Source organism: Saccopteryx leptura, chromosome 7 (genome assembly GCF_036850995.1).
Source record: "Saccopteryx leptura isolate mSacLep1 chromosome 7, mSacLep1_pri_phased_curated, whole genome shotgun sequence".
NCBI lineage: Eukaryota > Metazoa > Chordata > Mammalia > Chiroptera > Emballonuridae > Saccopteryx > Saccopteryx leptura.
This window is the reverse complement of record NC_089509.1, coordinates 82,478,249-82,500,243: the sequence shown is the minus strand read 5'-3', so window position 1 is coordinate 82,500,243 and position 21,995 is coordinate 82,478,249. Positions and strand designations below refer to the sequence as shown.

The 21,995-nt window shown below is 39.9% G+C and overlaps 1 protein-coding gene across 7 annotated transcripts in view; it reads right to left on the bottom strand.

Moving 5' to 3' along the window:
- Window positions 1-21,995, bottom strand: part of HECW2 (HECT, C2 and WW domain containing E3 ubiquitin protein ligase 2) — a 424,054-nt gene that overhangs the window by 133,117 nt on the left and 268,942 nt on the right. For 6 of the 7 annotated variants that reach the window (XM_066346627.1, XM_066346626.1, XM_066346625.1 and 3 more), the window contains 4 exons: window positions 16,902-16,996; window positions 9,391-9,466; window positions 4,059-4,228; window positions 460-602 (listed from right to left, as the gene is read on the bottom strand). In XM_066346627.1, coding sequence (XP_066202724.1) covers window positions 460-602; window positions 4,059-4,228; window positions 9,391-9,466; window positions 16,902-16,996 — 484 coding nt within the window. Of the gene's footprint in view, window positions 1-459; window positions 603-4,058; window positions 4,229-9,390; window positions 9,467-11,069; window positions 11,090-16,901; window positions 16,997-21,995 lie in introns of those variants that run through there. The other variant, XM_066346631.1, reaches the window with a different exon arrangement.

Below are 21,995 nucleotides of genomic sequence, written 5' to 3'. Positions count from 1 at the left end.
GTATAATACTCCTTTCAAGAGTGTAGGTTTTATTATAAATGGCCCTAAAACAAGGTGGTTTTTATTGTTCAGGAATAACAAGTTCTCTGGATGGGATTAGTCAGGAAAAGGGAGGGGTCAACCAGACACTAGGATCCTCATCTAGGGAGAGGCATTTACAGCAAGATTGCAATATATGCAAAAACAATTGAGCACAATGATACTGGACGCTGAAATGCTAATGGTAGGTTCATCTTGGAAAAGACAGATACCAAAAAAATAAAATAAAAAGGTATATAATTGTAACACAGTACCTTTTGTCCTACATGTTTTAATGGATGTGCATTTTCATTTTTAAAAGAATTATGTTATTACTTCTTATCAGTAAGAAAAGTCCTAGGACTGAAAATGAAAGTATCATTTCAGTTGCTTCTGTACAAATAAATCTCACAAAGATCCCGCCACGTGATGGCTGATTACCCAATGGCTTGTCTCTCCAGCAGCCTCTGAACCGGAATGGTTAGTTTCCCCAGGAAACGCTTGATGATAGGACGGCTCTTGGCAAATTTGTCTTTAATTTCAATTTCTAAGACATCAGTAAGAAGTGCAAAGAAGGAATATTTCTGAAAAGAAAAACAGATAATACGTTGATTTAAAAAAAGACAAATATGAAATTATATCATTTATTATTCTAGGAAACAGTATCTCTTAAATATTAATGACATAATGACATACAGAGTCCACATGGCTAGAAACATTTGCAGCTATTGTCAATACTTTATTCACAGAATCATTAACATTCACAATGACTGAAAAGCAATAGTTGAGGCCTGACCAGGTGGTGGTGCAGTAAATAGAGTCTTGGCCTGGGACACTGAGGACCCAAGTTAGAAACCCCGAGGTCACTGGCTGAGTGCAGGCTCACCATCTTGAGCGTGGGATCATGTCTATGATCATCTCTATGATCCCATGGTTGCTGGCTTGAGCCCAAGCATTGCTGGCTTAAAGCCCAAGGTTGCTGGCTTGAGCAAGGGGTCACTGGCTCTGCTGGAACCCCCCCCCCCCCCCGGTCAAGGCACATAAGAAAGCAATCAATGAACTAATAAGTTGCCATAACTAGGAGTTGATGCTTCTCATCTCTCTCCCTTCCTGTCTGTCTGTCCCTGTCTCTCTCTTTCTCTCGCAAAAAAAAAAAAAAAAAAAAAAGTCAACAGTTAATCTGCATGGAAGCCCCTTCAGTCATCAATCCTTTCCTGGTTCAACAGTTTTAGGAGACACTATCAAATATTACATTGTGCACAATACAATTTTAATACTCACTACCTTTATTGTAGCTTAATTCTTTGAAATTTAATATCCTGTTATAGGATGGTTTAGAATTAACCAATATATTTGGTTAAAGGCAATTTTAATTCCTTACCCCATATTATTTAGAAGTTGCACAATATAGGTTAAAATACTCTTTCACCTTGTGGTTAAAGTAGATATATCTACAGAATACTATGGTTTCCTTGGTAAATATTGAAGTAAAAACAATGTTTACATGGAAATTAATTTAAAAGTCACATAGAGTCATTTCTTCTGAGACAGAAAAATGAAAGTATGAGGTTAAGATAAGCTTCATTATTTTGTTTAAGAATATCACTGGAGAAGATAAGATTGGATATTAATTATGACATAAATAAATATAAAGAGCTTTGCTCATTTGGAAAGACTTTCACATATAGTACCTTCATTTTATCTTTATAAAAATAAAATTTTATTTTTCATATGATGATCTCAGGAAAAATAAATGATGGGACCAGGAACCTAACCTGAATCATTTCACTTTTTCCCTGACAGTATCCTGGCAACCACAGGGATGTGAATAATGTTAGACACTGAGCCACCAGTCAATTTAATTTAATCACAACAAAGTTCTCCAAAGGACCATGCAGTTTAGTAATCTGCTTAATGAAAAAAAAAGTACTTGCTTAGAATAAGAAAGCTGAGTTTAAGTATGGTTTTTGTTTCTAAATAGTACATAAACACTGTCAGTTTCAGTTTCTTAGTCATAAAAATGGGGAAATGATCATCTCATCCCTTATGCCCCTGTTATCAGGCTTACACTGGAAATGGGGTTAAGAACTTGGTAAATACTAAATGTGAGGAAAAGTTCTTGTTAGTGTCATTACTATATCCACTTTGTGCTGTTTAGAGCTTATATTGAGATAAATTTTATATTTTCCAGGCTTCTAATCTGTTAAATCAGGTAGCATGTCTTTAAAAGTTATTTATTATTTGGAGATAGTAAGTACTAGTTTTTTAAACCAGGAATAAAAAAGACTTGCATTTATCTACTTAAATAACCAAAAGAACTGACCAGAAGAAACATCTTGCTGAGCTGGCAAGTCTCAAATATCTTTCCCCTCTCTCTCTCTCTCTCTCTCTCTCTCTCTCTCTCTCTTATTAAGTGGGAGGTGGGAAGGCAGAGAGACAGTCCCACATGTGCCCTAAACAGGATCCACCTGGCAAGCCCCCTACTGGCGATGTTCTGCCCATTTGGGGCTGCTCCATTGCGCAGCAACTAAGCTATTTTAGCCACTGAGGCGAGGCCACGGAGCCATCCTCGGTGCTGAGGGCCAACTTGCTTGAGCCATTCGAGCCATGGCTGTGGGGGTGGGGGGAGGGAGAGGAAGAGAGAGAACGGGGAATGGTGGAAAAGCAATGATCATTTCTCCTCTGTGTCCTGACTGGGAATCAAACCCAGGACTTCCACATGCCAGGCCAACAACTCTATCACTGAGCCAACCAGCTGGGGCCTATCTTTTCTCTAATTGGTTTTAGATACCCTGAATTATCTCCCTCTCCAATGAAATATCAATATTTCTACAACATTGTTAAAATATATTATTTTCACAAACCATTTAGGGGATTATTTAATTATTTGTGTGACTCTTATGCCAATAAAGGTTTGCCCAGAAGCACTCTAATTAGTATTTGAAATGTGTCTTGCATCCTGAAGAAATGGAGGGAGAGCTTGTGCTTTGCTCACTGGATGAGAAACAATGTCTTTTTGTTTATTCTTTGACTTTCTGTAGTTCTAATGAGAAAACCTTTTGCCTGATTTCACTGATGTGGTGCACTACCCCAACTGGTAGCATGATGTGGCTGAGGACGTCTACAGTACTGTCAACACAATTTGGCTTCACTCAAAATGACAACCCTTTGAATGGCTCACTTAACTTACTGAAACCTAGAAATCCAAAAAATATGTGCCAAAGCCTGTAGGCAGAGAAATTCTAAAATCTGTACTGAATATAGGCTAGCACAAAATACTAAACTTTGAAATAAAAACAGAACCATTATCACTGATTTTTCCTTCCTCCTCAGGGTCCAGTGCCTCTGCAAGGCACTGTTACTAATCCTGTCCTTACTTCAAATTCTGATACTTTGTTCTCATTATTTATTTATTTATTTGTTTTTTGCATTGAGTTTGACTTTTTAAAGTATATATTGCTAAAGTGTTTGGTTTGATTTTTGAACCTTTTATCATCCTTTAAATTGTGAGCCTGAGGTGAGTGCCTTACATGCCTTATCCAGTTAAACCCAGCCCTAGCAAAAAGGGAATATCTCATCTCGTTAGACCCTCTTAATAGATCTAGTCCAGGGGTCGGGAACCTTTTCGGCTGAGAGAGCCATGAACGCCACATATTTTAAAATGTAATTCTGTGAGAGCCATGCAATGACCCATATATGTTACACATTATCCAATAAAAATTTGGTGTTGTCCTGGAGGACAGCTGTGATTGGCTCCAGCCACCTGCAACCATGAACATGAGCGGTAGGAAATGAATGGATTGTAATACATGAGAATGTTTTGTATTTTTAATGTCATTATTTTTTTTTATTGAAGATTTGTCTGCGAGCCAGATGCAGCCATCAGAAGAGCCACATCTGGCTCGCGAGCCATAGGTTCCCAACCCCTGCTCTAGGCCCACACCCATAAACAGCTCAGTGATGCACATAGTCAAGAGGAGAGAGATGGAGTTAGTTCACTCCTTAATTGTCAGGGATAAGATCCCTGATGATCATCTTACCTCTCGGTGCCAAATTGGATTAGTGGTATTACTGATGATAGTAGACCGTCTCTCCTGGCCATGGTGGGCACAAGTGGGGAAACTGCTCTTCTTCCCTGGCTGAATGGACATCTTAAGGTAAGGGTCCGGATTGAAGAACATTCCTTTCTTTAGCCCAACAGCTCTTAGATCTTTAAAGAAAGAACGAGAGGAGGGAACAGAAGGGGAGAGGAAAAGGACAGAAGGACAAGCAACCCAATGACAATTTACTCATACAGAAAGCTCTAAACCAGTGGTATTCAACCTGGTCTCTACCGCCCACTAGTGGGCATTCCAGCTTTCATGGTGGGCGGTAGTGGAGCAACCAAAGTATAAATAAAAAGATTTAACTATAGTAAGTTGTTTTATAAAGATTTATTCTGCCAAACTTAGTGAAAAATTTACTACTAACAGAGATACAAAAGTGGGCAGTAGGTATAAAAAGGTTGACTACCCCTGCCCTAAACAGATCCTATTTGGTAAAACAATAACAAAAGTTATTCATACTATGATTGCTTAGATAAGTGAGGATAAGTGGGTTATGACCAAATCTAGCAGGGGATATCCTAACAAGCTGAAACCAAACCGTTTTGATTCTAACAAGTATGTGGTTTGGCAACCAGCAATTCAAACAGTATCATGAGAAAAATCTTTAGTAAATAGTTTATTTTAAAAAAACCCACCATATGTTCCTTTATGATAGAAAAATGAATCTTTTACTGATATAAATGAAATGCACTGACATATGTTTAATTAAGAATGAAACTTCAGAGCATACATTAAATTATATCACATTTAAAGTATCATATATATTTCACAAACATAATAAATGTTAAAAAAATTCTGAAATATGAATGCTACCTGTTATATTAAATAATTGTGAGGTTACTTTTTCAATAGCCAAAGTAATTTAAAATTTTGATTAATGTCCCATAACTCATCTTAGATTCTCCAGTTGTTATTTCATACTATGTGAGCTGCTAAAACTTTTTGCTAATGTCTGATTAGTGAAGAGATTGACACTTCTTTTAAATGATCAGGGCTAAGGGATACAAAAATGTCAGGAAATAAAGCTGGCTTCACTGAGTGCCCAACACCTTTCTGAGAATATCAATTTGAATAAGTCCAGAGAGCCATGTGATGTTGAAAGCTTCCGGAATAACAGACTACAGGTAACTTCAATACAGTTATGATCAGTCTAGGGAGGTCCTGACCACTGGCTCAGATTGCAATTTTGCAGATGGTCTGTAAACCTTCAAAGACCTTTGGATTACCCAGATCAGCTGGGAAAGAGACCCTGTAGAATACCCTAAATTATAAAAGGTCACCAGGGTCAACCTACTCAATCTTACTTCTGAAACACAAAGTCTTTCTTAGAAAGACAGAGCTGGCCAGGGGTTGCCCACAGAACACCGATCTCCAGGGACAGATCCCTGGAGGAGGCTCCCCTCCTCATGTAGGCCAATAAGAACTAGTGGTCTAGATATTTGTGTGACGGAACTAGACCAGGAGTGCCTAATGACATATAACTGGCAGTAGAGGGAGGCAGTTTAACATGTTGGCAAAGACTGAAAACTTCAACCATCAGGACCTTCTGTTAAGAACATCAAATGAAACAGAGTAAGATCTTTCATCTGAAAACCCGTGGGAGAAAGGAAAAGACAAGTAAGTAACTAGACAGGCACTTCAGAGAAGCTACTGTAATCGCATTAGCCTTACAGTTCCCATTTCTGGCACTGCCTAATATGTTTGCATTTTATTATCAATTTAATAATGCTACATATTTGGCATAAAATGGCTTTGAGAGAAAAATGCAATTTACATACTTATTTTTTTACTTTTCTTGATTATGCTCACCTCAGACTCAAAAATAGAAGAATCATATTTGTTAGATATTAAGTCTACGTCTAAACAAGGGGTTTCTTTGCAGTAAATGAGGAATAACATATACAGAAATAGCTGCCACAAAGTCTGGCAGAGCTAAATTATTCATGCAAAACATTCTTTTGAACACTAAGAATTCCACCAGAAGATTAAGCCACTGTGATGAAAGAAGTCACTGTTAACCCTCATACCAAACTTTTCCACAAGGGACACTGCACAAATAAATCTTCATTAACAAATACAATAAATTACCAATTATGTTAGTCTGATAATTCAGTTAGCCATCTCATTTCTGCTCTTGTTTCTCTCTTTTGTTGTTTATATACATATTTTATTGCTCATAAATATCCACATCACCTAATAGACCAGTGGTAATCAACCTGGTCCCTACCGCCCACTAGTGGGCATTCCAGCTTTCATGGTGGGTGGTAGCAGAGCAACCAAAGTATAAATAAAAAGATAGATTTAACTATAGTAAGTTGTTTTATAAAGATTTATTCTGCCAAACTTAGCGAAAATATGACATAAAGTACTTGGTAAGTAATTATTATTATATGCTTTAACTTGCTGTAACTCTGCTTTATAAATTTTATAAAGTAAAGTTACTTCCCTACTTTATAAATCACCATTACTGTGGAACCGGTGGGCAGTTAGAAAATTTTACTATTAACAGAGATACAAAAGTGGGCGGTAGGTATAAAAAGGTTGACTACCTCTGTAATAGAACAATGAAAGACTCAAAGTCACAAAGATAGGACATGTTAAATATTCTGGTTTAAAGTTTTATTTGGAGAAGAGGTTTAAGATATTAATCAAAGCACCGTTTTTGTTTTTGCTGTAGAGTTCAACTATTTGCATCCCTACTTATCCACAGATAATCAAGAGTAGAGCATTTGCAGGCAGCCGCGCCACAATGCCTAAATGCTCGTGTATAAATATTATATTCACTGTCAATATGCTACAACTAGATTAACTGTTTAGAATTACAATAGAAAATTGTTTCCATGTTCTATAATTTTAGCCATGTCTGTATATCATCTGCAAATATCTGATTACATGGCAAGAAATAAGACATATTTTCAGCAAGCTGCCATGTTTATTAAGGTGGGATGTTAGAAGTATTTAAAGAAGAAACATCTGGCTGTGACCCAAAGCTTATTTCCTACTTTGTAGGAATGGGTTCTGAGATTTTCATCTTCTGGATGGTCATTCTCCCATAGTGAGTTAATTAAAACTGCTGTGAAGTAAAAATCAATGTGTGTATCATATTTAGAATGATATTGATCACTTAAAAGCATAGGGTAATGCTTCTAAACTCAGAAAACCATGGTATGGTCAAACTAAATTCTCTGAGCCATGCAGGTTGGGTAGTTGTTCCCTACCTAGAAAGAAAGGATTTCTGCATCTGCAGCCTCTCAGGACTGTGCAAGTCTGAAGTACAGGTAGCCAACTGAAATGTTTTCAGGAGACAGACAGATAATGGGGCAGGGTAGTGTCATGGGCAGCGATACTTCCAAGTGCCCTTCTAAAAACCTAGATATTTTTCAACCCTGAAGGTTCCAACAAAAATATCTTTATTGGCCAAATTTGAACCATAAGAAACCAGTTTACAGCTTCTGAGATATGCCAAAAAACAGAAACATAAGAGGCTTTCATAGTAAGCAAGCTCATGTGGGGAAGAAAAGGAGGATGCTAGAACAGACTTGGATAGTCGGAAAACCTTGGGCCAGCAACGAACTCCTTACTATGCACCCTTCTGTCACATGTAATAAGTGTGCATCATTGCAGTGTCTGTTTTCAAGATCAGCCTTCTAACTCTCACTCTTAATGAATATCTATTTTCATTCACATTTCTTTTTGTAACCAAGAAAGTGAAATCTAATTTAAATTTCAGAAGCACTACACTAACGGAAAAAATGAAAAAACATCTTACAGTGACAGACATCTGTTAGACTTCATTTTGCATGTATTGTAGAACAACGGTCTATTTTAAAAGTCTATTTCAAATACTGATTTTCTTAAGAGTATTCTTGACTTCATGATTGCCAATTTTTAAAAAATCAGTGGCTTTCAAACATTTTTTTTTGTTTGTATTTTTCTGAAGCTGGAAACGGGGAGAGACAGTCAGACAGACTCCCGCATGCGCCCGACCAGGATCCACCCGGCACGCCCACCAGAGGGCGACGCTCTGCCCCTCTGGGGCGTCGCTCTGTTGCGACCAGAGCCACTCCAGCGCCTGGGGCAGAGGCCAAGGAGCCATCCCCAGCGCCCGGGCCATCTTTGCTCCAACAGAGCCTCGCTGCGGGAGGGGAAGAGAGAGACAGAGAGGAAGGAGAGGGGGAGGGGTGGAGAAGCAGATGGTGCTTCTCCTGTGTGCCCAGCCGGGAATCGAACGCGGGACCTCTACACACCAGGCCGACGCTCTACCACTGAGCCAACCAGCCAGGGCCGCTTTTCAAACATTTTTGACAGTGACCTACATACAAAGTGAAGTTTTACACTGAACCCCAGTATACACATACAGAGGTGTAAATATACTCTTGTGTGAAAATTTTCAGTTTGTATAAACAGATGTTTTATGAAAAAAATATTTCCCTTTTATGGTAAACTGACTTTATTCTATTTATTACCAATTTCAACTAAATAAATCTTATAAACTACAAATGAGTTCCAACTTACAATTAGTGCTTTCATTTTATGATAAACATGCAAGCAATGAGAATATTTTAGTAACCAGAAAATAAAAAAAGTTGTCTTATCCACTTTCCAATTTTTATGTGTAGAAATAGGAGTATCCTTGCCTGACCTCTGGTGGCGCAGTGGATAAAGCGTTGACCTGGAAATGCTGAGGTCGCCGGTTCGAAACCCTGGGCTTGCCTGGTCAAGGCACATATGGGAGTTGATGCTTCCAGCTCCTCCCCCCCTTCTCTCTCTCTGTCTCTCCGCTCTTTCTCTCTCTCTCTCTCTCTCTCTCTCTCTCCCCCCTCTCCTCTCTAAAATGAATTTAAAAAAATTTAAAAATTAAAAAAAAAAAAAAAAAAGAAATAGGAGTATCCTTTGGCTTTTCCCCCCTAGTCTTCAAATTTTTCCTTTCTCTAGATTCGGTAAGCACAAATAATTTTCAATAACCAAAGCTCTAATGTAGGGTTAACATATTACATTACAGATTTTCTTTTAAATAGCTATACTTAGTTATAGATTTTTTTACCATCAGAAAACTTGGTAGAATAAATAACTTCTGAGTTTATATCAATAATCTAATTTTATCATGGTAAAAGATATACTTGAATTTCAGAAGTATTACCCCCAAAATAAATTAATAACTAGTTCACATATTCCACATGAAGATCTGTAGAAAGAAGTGACCATTTATGCCTTTTAAATTGCACACTTTCAAACTGGATATCACGCTGAATAAAGACAGCCTTACCAGACAATGTAAAGCTAACGAGTTTCCGAGAATGCTGGCTCCCTGAAACACCTCCTTCCATGCCTTCTGCCCCCATCTGCAGACAAAGAACATGTATCTGAAGTCTCACAGGCATACAATGTTACTCAACCTTCCTAAGGATTTTTACAAGGATTTTTTGTATCAAACATGTATTTAGTATATACTTTTTCATATGCTACAAATCTTAGAATCCAGACACAAATGCAGGTTCTTAGAGATAAGAAAAAGGACCACACCTAAATTTAATCCTCATCCAAAATGAAACCAATATAAGCTTCTACATTCCTTGGGATATGAATCAACTTCTAGTTCTTTGATACAAATACAGTTATTACGGCCCTGGCCAGATAGCTCAGTTGGTTAGATACCAGTACGTAGAGGTTGCCAGTTCAATCCTCAGTCAGGGCACATACAGAAACAGATCAAGGCTTCTGTCTTTCTCTGCCCCTTCCTCTCTCTCCAACATCAATAAATACATTTAAAAAACAGACTATAGGGGATATGTAGTAAATGTACTTATATTGCTGTTACTGTATTAAAACATTCCTTAAGTTAAAAAAAAAATCAAACATCAAATGCCTTCAGCTTTGTTAGAAAAACTTAGACTAAATTAAACAGGTGATTTACATCAGACTCATCCATATATTTATAAAGAATTATCCTATATTGCCAAACATTTCTGAGTGGCCACGTGGGTGTCAAATTGCCCTATAGGGGCTCCTATTTTATTGTCTACCGGTACATGGCACATGTTAGTATAGTTAGCTGTAATAAGAATTTACAATGCTATGGTACTGATTATTGTATTGTGAGGCTTTTCCTAAAAGCTTTCAAATATATAATATCTCATTGCAACCAGTCATTTACAGATCACATAACAGAGTTAGCCTTTCTCTCAATTTATGTGCAATTAGTGCTCAATTTATGGCACACTAGGAAAGAAGAGTTTCGTGGTTCCCTAAAATAAAAATATCAAGAACAAATACCTCCACAATACTGTAAGAGACCGAATTGGAGGCAGAATATATATTTGAATAGGTGGGAAACAGAAACCAATTTTAATCTCACAATTTAGATCAGGGATTGGGAACCTTTTCAGCTGAGAGAGCCGTGAACGCCACATATTTTAAAATGTAATTCCATGAGAGCCATACAATATGTTAACACTAAATACAGGTAAATGTGTGCATTTTATGTAAGACCAACACTTTTAAAGTACAATAAGTCTCTGAATTCTTTTTTTTTAAAGCTTTTTTTTTTTTTTTTTTTTTTTACAGAGACAGAGTCAGAGAGAGGGATAGACAGGGACAGACAGACAGGAACAGAGAGAGATGAGAAGCATCAATCATTAGTTTTTTGTTGCGCATTGCGACACCTTAGTTGTTCACTGATTGCTTTCTCATATGTGTCTTAACCTCGAGCCTTTAGCAGACCGAGTAATCCCTTGCTGGAGCCAGCAACCTTGGGTCAAAGCTGGTGAGCTTTTGCTCAAACCAGATGAGCCCGCGCTCAAGCTGGTGACCTCGGGGTCTCAAACCTGGGTCCTTGGCATCGCAGTCTGACGCTCTATCCACTGTGCCACCACCTGGTCAGGCTGAATTCTTTTTAATAACGTTGTTATGCTGTTGCTAACCAATGATGAATAAAGTACTTCTCACCATTAATGCAACTTCTGGTGCTGGATGGTTTTGCTGATGGCTTTATAGTCTGGTTGATATGCAGTGAGGTTAAGCTTCATGCAGGTGTTGAGACTTCCATCCATTAAACGTGATTGAAGGTTGGTCTTAACGTTCTTTAGATGTGAGAAAGACTGCTCACATGCATACATAGAGCCAAACATTGTCAGTACAGCAATACTCACATGCTGCAGTGTGTGGTATGTGATGGGAAGTGTGTTCCAAGTTTTGACAATCAGCTGGTCCGCGGGTTGAAGTGTTTTCATTTCTCTCCACTTGTGTTTGCTCACCAATTCTGCTTGCTGTCATGCAAGTCTTTCCAAATCTTCATTCAGTGACTTGAACTTATTCACCCATATGTCTGAGGCCTTCAGGTCAGCAGCTTGTAGCTCAAAATCTCTGATGGAGACACTGGGGATGTAACTCAGGTCAGTGCTGTCCACTGCACACTCGTGTGGATGGGTGATGAACTTAAAAAGACGAGTGTGCTCATGAAATTCTCCAAAGCATGCTTTGAATGACTGCAGAAGATTAGATGTGAAGCCCTCTAGCTGCTGGAGATCAAGATGTTGAGCAGGGTCATTTTCTGTGCATCCATCTTTAAACTCTCCCAGTTTTTCAAAGTATAGTAAACGACCTGTTTCAATGTCAGTGATGAAAAGTTCCAGCTTGTTTTCAAATGCAAACATTGCTTGTTAAGGAATAAGACTGTATTTCCAATGCCTTGCATTATCACATTGAGCTGGTTCAGATGTTCTGTCATGTCCACGAGATAGTAGAACTTCAGGAGCCACTCAGTGTTAGCTAACTCAGGATGCTTGACGTTTTTCATTTCAAGAAAAGTCCGGATTTCACTTAGACAAGCTGCGAAACAGCTGAGCACCTTCCCTTGACAACCAACACACATTGCTGTGCAGAAGCAGACCACGATAATTATTCCCAACTTCATCCAGCAGTGTTTTAAACTGGAGATCATTTAAAGCTCAGGCAACAATAAAGTTGACCACCTGAATGACCAGCAACATCACCTCACCAAGCTGCTCGCCACACATCTGAGCACAAAGCGCCTCCTGATGTAGGATGCGCTGAAAACTTAGGATGGGTCTCTTTTCATGTTCACAAAGAAGCGCTATGAGTCCTCTGTTTTTCCCCACCAAGCACAGGGCACTATCAGTACACACTGAAGTAAGTTTATCCATCGGTAGATTGTTTTCTTTAGCGAACTCAGTGAAAGACTTGAATAAATCCTCCCCTCTGTTGTCTGTCTCTTTCATAGGCAAAACAGCAAGACTTTCCTCAGGTAGTGTGTCATGGACAGCATATCTTGCAATCACGCTGAACTGGGATAAATGGCTTATGTCTGTTGACGCATCCAAAGTGAGAGAAAAGAATGGTGCTGCATTTATGTCCTTCACTTGGGTTACCTCAATTTGATTTGCCATCATGATGGTACTATTGTGAACAGTTCCTGCCTTTAAAGGCATGTCTTTTATTTGTTTATCTTATCTTTATCCGAAAAGTTGTCAAAAAGTTCATTGGCAACATAAAGCATGAATGTTTTGGCATACTCCCCATCTGTGAATGGCTTCCATTTCTCACAATTGCTAAAGCACCAGCAAAGCTAGCCAACTTCCAGTCACCTTGTTGGGTCCAAACACGGAATTGCTGCTGACTAGCTTGCACTCTGTACAGTAGTTCTTGACATGCTTTCTTCCTGCTGTTCCCCGCTGGATATTTTGATGCAAATGTAGTCTGGCGTGTGTCGAAGTGCCACTTTATATTTGACCATTTCCTCGATGCAATTTTATCATTGCATATTAGACACACTGCAGAACCTGCTCTCTCCACAAAGGCGAATTCCTCTGTCCATTCCTGCTGAAAAGTATGATACTCCTCATCTTTTATTCTTATAGTAATCTTCTTTGTCAAAAGGGTTTCTGCAATTAGCTAGCTGACTACTTGATTAAAAGGAGGAAAGTTTACTTCCTGACCTCACAACGACCTGTGTATGTTACACATTATCCAATAAAAATTTGATGTTGTCCCGGAGGACAGCTGTGATTGGCTCCAGCCACCCACAACCATGAACATGAGTGGTAGGAAACGAACAAATTGTAATACATGAGAATGTTTTATATTTTTAACGTTATTATTTTTTTTTATAAAGATTTGTCTGCAAGCCAGATGCTGCCAGCAAAAGAGCCACATCTGGCTCGTGAGCCATAGGTTCCCAACCCCTGATTTAGATTAAACCTTTCCACCATTGTGGCACTCCACACACGTCTTTAAAAACCACACACTGCCAAGAAATAATACTTTCACTAACCCAGGAAAAGCTAAAAAAATTTCAAAATAAATTCCTTTAAAACTTTGAAATATAAATTTCTACTTCCTTCTCTACTTCCTGTAACTTGGTCAAGACTATCTTATGTGACACTTAATGGCTTCCTGATTGTTTCACGTGTCATTTGGAATGTATTAGGATCCCACCCAGGTATTTTTATTTCATTCCATCCATAAAACCAGCTCCTTGAAAACATTAGCTCTCAACGAGTACCTATGGTTTATTACATTGTGTGCTACTCCTCTGACTCATCGTGCCCAGGTTAGCTGGAGCAGGTACAACAGCACACTGGCCAGACACTTAATTGCTGTCACTATCTCATCCTGTTTTCTCCACATACAGACCTAGACTACAGAGTGGGGAAGAGCAAGGTAGTACAGGCCACCACTGAGACAGCAACTCAGCAATCTGTCCCTCCTGTGCCCTGGGTAGAGCATCTGATAAATCAGGGCCTCCCCTCAAGTGGACCATATGGTCCTGTGAGTTGTACCACCTCCAAAGACATGACGTCCCTTCCAGCTAAGGGATACACATGGAAAGTGAGTTAAATGAGACTGAAAAGATTTATATAGTCTTTTAAACACAAACCTTAAATAGGTTTACTTAAAACCTATTTAAAATATAATAAGATACTATAGAAACAAAAGAAAATGCCCCTGAATTCTCATTTTTAAAATATAATTCACTTTTTTTGGCAAAAGGCTAATGTACAACAATTTTCACAGAATTCACAGATAAACAGTGTCCTTCAATATAACTGTGGCAAAATGCTCATCTGAAATTATACTCAAAGAATTCAGTTTTACCACTTATGAAAATAAAGCCAAGAAAGCCCAAACATTACCACTGGATCTGGGGACAGCAGTGACAATAAACACATCTGCACTTGCTGTTTGGAGAGAGCTTTTTAAATAAACTCACTCCCTAGATTCGTTTCAGGAAAACCCAGAAGCAACAGTGTCAACCAAGTATTGAAACAATACATGGTAGTGAGTGATGGTAGCCTTTATCTGTCCCTGAAGCCAAAGGATTTCCTGTTCCAAGTGTCTAAGATACATATCACTGCATACTCTGATAAATGACAATGACGTCAAGATACCAATGGCAGAGAAGACAGAACACTTTTTTATCCTTGACTCATTACAAAAGGATATGTGAGAAATGAGCAGATTAGGATGGTAGCTTGCTTCCTTCCCTATAGAGTTTCTTAATTACTTCTTCCAGGATTATTCTTTGCAACTGGTCATGGAATGATCAGACATAGTGGGCTCTGTGGATATCAATGCAGTTAATCAGTCTCAACAACTAAACATATGCTGTATACCTGGATGACCATCATGCTGTTATTTATACAAATGGTACAGCATGCCCCCTCACGATGAGATGTCCATGTGGCACAGCCTCTCAATTTGGGATACAGACAGATCCATCTCAAACTTGGTCAGAAATCTATTGACCACCAATTCTATTAGTCACCCTGTGAAGCACAATATTCTATTCTGATTGCAAGTGCTCTCGCAGTGAAGCTTTTAAGGAGCTCTAAAACCTGTCTGAAGCAAATTAATTATCTCCAAACTATCCACAAGATTTGACAGAATAATCTCAATGTAAAAAATCAATAGAATGAGATCAATGTTCAACAGGCTGTAAACTCCTGCTGCCTTCAATGATAGCAGATCACTGAAATTGCTCAAGTATGAAAAAAAAACCTGAATTCAGAAAATCATGTTCGGAAGTTATCGTCTAGTTTCACACAGTTAATTTTTCAAAGGATTTTGATTACAAACAGCCCCACACTTCTAGTTTTGTAATTTTTCTTTTTAGAATATTAGTTAGAGAATGTCCAAGTGCTTACTGTGTGACCTCGCAGATTTTGTAGTCAGCAATTATTATTCTCCTTGTGAACTTCCAAGTCTCATACAGTAAATGTGGGTTATTCTTTTAAATTCTATACTACATCTACTGCAATGGGAACTCAAATATAATTCAAATGTGGGTAGGGTATGTAGATACTGCAGATTTTACACATACTATTCCCTACACCTAAAATGATCTTCCCTATCCCTCGTCACCTAAGTCACTCCTGCTCATCACTCATCCTTCAGATCATCCTGCAAACACACCTTTCTCAGGAAAGCCTTCTCACATCTTTCTGATCAGGATAAATCCTACCAGTATGTGCTCCCAGAGCCCTATTGTACTCCCCTCATAGTACTTGTGACTCAACTACACACTCAGATGAAGATAATGTAGTTTAATTGATGTCTCTCCCCCAACCAGACCAAAGAGAACAAAGATTATGTTTTGCTTACCATTTCATCCCTAGTGGTGAGTGCAATGCCTGGCACTTAGATGGCACCCAATGAATATTTGTTTGAGTGAATGGGTAAAAGGCAAGACTGGCTGATACAGCCTTGGTGGGTCTGGACAATTATAAAATGCCATCTGCAAAGAGTACTCTCTGAATTTCAGGGAGTCAATGCAGTCACTTGCCTATATACAAAAATGCATGCGTCTATAAATTTACACACACACACACACACAATGTTATGAAGACTATATTATGGGAGTCAATATTTTTCTTCTATATTTCTATGACCTGATTTTTACTACTGATTTATAAAAACTTCAATGATTTACATATCTTACACTCTCACAATTTCCCCAAACTTTCTAAGTACAATTATCCATGTACAATGCAATGTATCTTGTGAAGCTGTTAAAGTCTAAAAAGTTAGTCAATGGAGTGAAAAAAAATCACAAAATTGTGAAAACTAATCCTTTGGAAAGTACTGTGTTGGGAATGGACATACTTTTCTTTAAAAGTCCAACAAAACCAATGTCCTCCAAAGCTAAATTAAATATCCCCTCTTCCATTGAGGACCTGGTAAAGAGGCTGGCCCATGCTGAATGGCCATGCTATACTAAAAATATGTGTGATATCTTTAGGCTCTCGACCTCAGCCCAGCACGGAGAGGGACGCAACGCTGACACCTCCGGAGGCAGCAACACATTCCTGATCCCTTGTCACATTCTCTCTGGGATGAAAGCTCGTTGACTGGCAGGTAGAACACACACGTTTCAATCATCATTGTTCTCCCCTTTACTCACTGAGCTCGTGTAAATTAAATTCACACAAGATGCAATTCCTGTACTCCCATTTCCTACCAACCCGCCACACAAATTAAATTTAAAAACTCTTCTACAATGGGGCACTCGCTAATTTGCTTCATGAAGAGCTGACTATATAGAATTGTTCTAAATCAAATCCTATTTTTCCACTGATTAGTATCATAGATGTAGGTAAACCAGCCTGCAAGTGCTTTCCTTTACTAAAAGGGAGCCCACGCTGTGCTGTTTCCTTTCCATTGTTCCCCAAACCGCTGCCAGAGCTGCACAGGCACTAACAGAAGCAAGGCCCCCCGGGGACCTCAGGGGGAAGCAGGCAGCAGGCGATGCCGGGCACTCACCATCACAGCGGGGTTCTTCACGGTGATGCAGGGGGTGGTGGCTCGCAGGGCTCCACTAATGCCGTGGTAGTATTTAAAACAGATTTTTATCTCCACTGCAAATTGATTGAAGAAAAACAATAATTTAAACACCAAAACGAGTTATGTAGAAATCAGCTGAGGAAATTCACCACACCACCTCTCAGAAAATCCTACTCAAGACTCTTCGAATGAGCCTTTCTTTTCCAATTAGAGGCAACAGATTAATCATGCCATTTCTTGTTTGATTTCATGTTTCTCTGGAATTTTATAAGAAAACTCTCCATATATTAGAAAATGATGCACAGACATGCCAGAATACACATGGTGTAGAAGTAAGAATAAGACCAGCTACCATTTCTTGAGGTGCTCCACGGTACACCAGACACCGTGCTGCGTCTTTGCTCATGTTGTTATGTAGCCCTCACATCAACTTGGGGAGGCAGAAATTCCTGTCCCCACATTGCAGATGAAGTGTTGAGGTGTGCCCAAGATCAAACAAACAGGAAATGGCAGAGTCAGGACTCAAACTAGTCTGTTTGATAGCAAAGCCTTCACTCCTAACCTCTACAATATAGACAGACTGCAGCTGTCCATGGAAATAGAAAAGAGCAGTTTAACAGGTTTGTTAAATACTGTCGTAGACCACATGGTGCTAGGGCCTGGGAATTCACATTATTTTAAATTTCCAAATGACTTAAATGCTGCCACTAGACAGGGATCAAATTTAGTAACCACTGGCATATATATACTGTGATAAGGTACCAAAGAACTGTAAAACTTAGCATTGGCAACACCATTTTACAGAGGGAAAGTCAGGCTTCTCGCCCCCTCCTTTCTTTTAAAGAATGGAGAGAGAAGAATGTGGGAGCTTCCCAGCTTACAAGGACAACTGGGTCATCTAGTCACAGTTTAACTATAGTTCTCTGAAAGAATAAAGGTTATCCGAAGAACTCCTTTCCCTTTCAATAACAGACAATATTTGCATATCCTACATTGATTTTAAATCTTCCTCCCCCCCTGGAGTCCTGAGAGTAACATATACCTCCAGACACTAAAAGATTTATGAATGTCTTTGATATGTAAAACGACATTTACTGCTACTGTTTTGATATGTAAAACGACATCACTATTGTGTTACCTTGTAAGTTTTAATATGTAGGAATGTTTTTATAGATCATGTAGATGAATGTTGTAAGCTTGTTAATGATTGATTATTGTGTCATGCTCCCCCTCCTTTCCCCCCAACCTATATGTGATCAAGTCTATATAACTGGCTTCAGGGCTATTTTGGGGGCACACGATTTGGGTTAGCTATACACCGTGTAAATCATATGTAGCCGGCTTATAAATAAATCTCCTCCTAAAAATTCTTCTGTATCCCGCCTTGGTGTCCTTACGTAACCAGCGGAATTAAGGTACGCTACTTTATAACAATACCAGTATGTTAACAGATAGAAATAGATACAGATGCAGGTGCAGGTATAGATACATTCAGAGATAGGTACATGTATTTTTATATATGTTATATGTATTATATCTATAATTTGAACTTGATAAAAAGCAATATAAGTGCCATTTACAGATTTTGGAAAGTAACTATAGTTTCAGAGACTATGAAGTCAGAATGCATCAAAGATAAATCGCACGGACACTGAAATTCTTTTGTATACAGAGCATCTGAGTCATTGAAGGGTCACTGCAAAATGCCTTTCTCCGGAGGTGTCACTCAGTATAGACAGTGATGCTGAGGTCAAGCCCCGGGGACAGCCCCCGCTGGCAGGAGTGAACTTCCTCAACTGAGTCACCTGGGTTATGAAAGTGGAGCTACTCCATGTATTTTCCCAAGAAAACTGATGTCCCACTGACTCTTCTGACTACCCCAAATGACCTCCTACACAGTCTTTACTTCACTTGATTTAAGAGAAAAAATATAACGATTAAAGAAAAATCCTCTTTTAGGAATTTATATTATTGCATGTTTCCTGTCAATGATAAAATACTAAAAGATATGCGTTAATCGGTAAGTGATTCAAACTGTAATTAGCACTGCCAAGCACAAGATATTTACCAAGTACCCATCACAACAGAGGCCCAGCACTACACCAGACAGTGCAAGAGAATCAAAGGAAGAGTTCCGGTCTGGCAGGTGATATACAGTGTAGCTGTTGAGATGACAATCACAGGCCTGACAGAATACAGAAGACAGTGCTAAGAAAGGAAGATTGCTGGGTAGGATAGCAGAGACCACGGAGAAGACTGGTGAGGACCCAGCAGTCAGGAAGGCTCGCGAACACCGGTCAGGACTCAACCTACAGAGGGAGAATGGGAGCAGGGAAGGTCAGGAGTGAGGAGTGCCGACAGCAGGGGCGCAGCCCCGCGTGCTGGCTCTGAGGAACCGCAAGACGACCTGGGCTGGAATTCTAGCTTTATCACTACTTCACTTCCCTGCAAACACGCTGTAAGTGACTTTCCTGAGCACTAACCCAGGTGTTCGGTTATTATTGGAACAGTAATAGCTGTAGAGATCTGAGCAAACCTTACTCTCCCTCTTGCTTTCTTCCGAGAACAAAGCGAAGCAGAATGCACGAGGTCTGTCAAAGCAGAAAGGGGTTCGGCAACGAGCAGGAAGACAGACTGCTGCAGGCCTGAGCTCATTAGTGTCCTTCTCTAAATGCAGGAGACCAGCAGGCTGGATCTGCCCGCAGATGCGCCTCAAAGGTCAAATCAACGGTTAGTGAGCGAGCAGCTCACTTTTCAATCAGGGGAAGTACTTTTTTTTTTGTATTTTTCTGAAGTTGGAAACGGGGAGGCAGTCAGACAGACTCCCGCATGTGCCCGACCGGGATCCACCCGGCATGCCCACCAGGGGGCGATGCTCTGCCCATCTGGGGCGTTGCTCTGTTGCGACCAGAGCCATTCTAGTGCCTGAGGCAGAGGCCATGGAGCCATCCTCAGTGCTTAGGATGCCATCTCCTCTGAGTAGTCCGTGAGGTAACAGACTACAAGACAAAAAAAAAAAACTGCTTATTTTTATTTGTAGGCTATTGATAGCTGACAGTTGGTCAAATAAGTTTGTAAAATATGACTTTTATGTTTGCTCGCTTATAGTTTGCATTGGGGGCTGGGCAGCACCAGGTATATGTGGTCTGTGAAATTGCAAATTATCTTCCTGCTTCAGAAGGGCCATTGTTTTGCTAATGTTTGCTGGAGGAGAGGTTTTTGCTCCAGAAAGTTTTGAAAACAGAGAGCAGAGGGAGGAAAAGGGAGAGAGGCAAAAGAAGCCATGTTGGCAGAAAGAGAGAAGGAAGAATGCAGAGAGCTGAAGAAGAAGCCATGTTGGCAGAAAGAGAGAAGGGAGAATGCAGAGTGCTGAAGAAGAAGCCACGTTGGCAGAAAGAGAGAAGGAAGAATGCAGAGTGCTGAAGAAGAAGGCATGTTGGCAGAAAGAGAGAAGGAAGAATGCAGAGAGCTGAAGAAGAAGCCATGTTGGCAGAAAGAGAGAAGGAAGAATGCAGAGAGCTGAAGAAGAAGCCATGTTGGCAGAAAGAGAGAAGGAAGAATGCAGAGAGCTGAAGAAGAAGCCATGTTGGCAGAAAGAGAGAAGGAAGAATGCAGAGAGCTGAAGAAGAAGCCACGTTGGCAGAAAGAGAGAAGGAAGAATGCAGAGAGCTGAAGAAGAAGCCATGTTGGCAGAAAGAGAGAAGGAAGAATGCAGAGAGCTGAAGAAGAAGCCACGTTGGCAGAAAGAGAGAAGGAAGAATGCAGAGTGCTGAAGAAAAAGCCATGTTGGCAGGGAAAGCAAAGGTGTGCGAATGGGGAACTAGAGCTGAGGGGCTTTGGGAGCCTTACTGAGGCTGGTGGGGCCTTTGATTCTGTGAGAAACCGGAGAAGATTCTCCTGGTTGTGCAACTGGAGAATGTGTCAGTGGCTTTGGGAGCCCTGAGTGAAAGGGAAGTGTTTTCCCTGCTTGTTGGCTCGTCGGCCGGTACGAGATTTAATAAAGGAATGGCGCACCATATTTTGGCTCCACTGTTTCTTTACCATCTGCCCAAATACAATGAGAACCTGCATGGTCATGACAGTGGCAAACCCTGGCCTTACACTGACCCATTTGGGGTGTTATATTCCTTGCTATAACAAAACCCTGTAACCCTGGTGGTAAATTAGAATCTCAGAAACTGTAAGATGAACTCACACTGAATTGCACAAAGCCAGTTTTGTGGATGGCCCTGATCACCCAAATACCACAGAGCTGACAGCTTAATGAGGCTTTAGGGCTAGGTGCAAAGGAGAGGTATTTACACAGACCACCCATTACAAAACCAAATGCACAGGCCGGTCTCCAGAGAAAAGAATACAGAACGGTGGTTTGCACCTGCACTGAAACAGCCAGCTCCTTCAGCAGGACACCAGCAAAGATTTCTGCCCCCCAAATACAGGAGTGTTCCATGCTGAGTGGGAGTTTTCATCTTGAAGTATTATGTAGTGTTCTTTTTTAAGTGTATCTAAGCAATACCCCCTCTGAGTAAGAGAAAGAAGAGAGAAAGGAGTACTTGGATAAATGTTCTTAAACATTTCAGTTATGAGAAGAGGTAACTGGAAAGGTTAGTCAAAAGGGTGGAAAAGAGAAATTGGAACACATGCTTCTATTTTAGCTATACTTTTTAAAAATTTATTTTTTAATTGATTATGTTGCTACGGTTTCAAGTGTCCCACTCATTACAGTACCATCTACACAGTGCACTGTGCCCCCCATGTCCCATGCAAAGTCTCTTTCCACCCCCATTTTCCTTCCTTTACCCCCTCCTCCCCCACCTTCACACTCCCTTTCCCTCTGGCTATTGTTTCCCTGTTTTCTGTGTATATGTTATGTATATATGACTTTTGGCTAATTTTAACCTCTAACTGCAAGAGGAAGACAAAAAGCTAGTCCCACGAGAAACAGGAACAGAGACAGGTGAAAGCAAATGCAGGCGTGATGACTGAGCACCAGAGAAGGAGAAGGCCACTGTTCACAGGAAGGGGAGATGGATGACACAGATGAAGAAGCAATGAATGACTCCATCTAGCCAA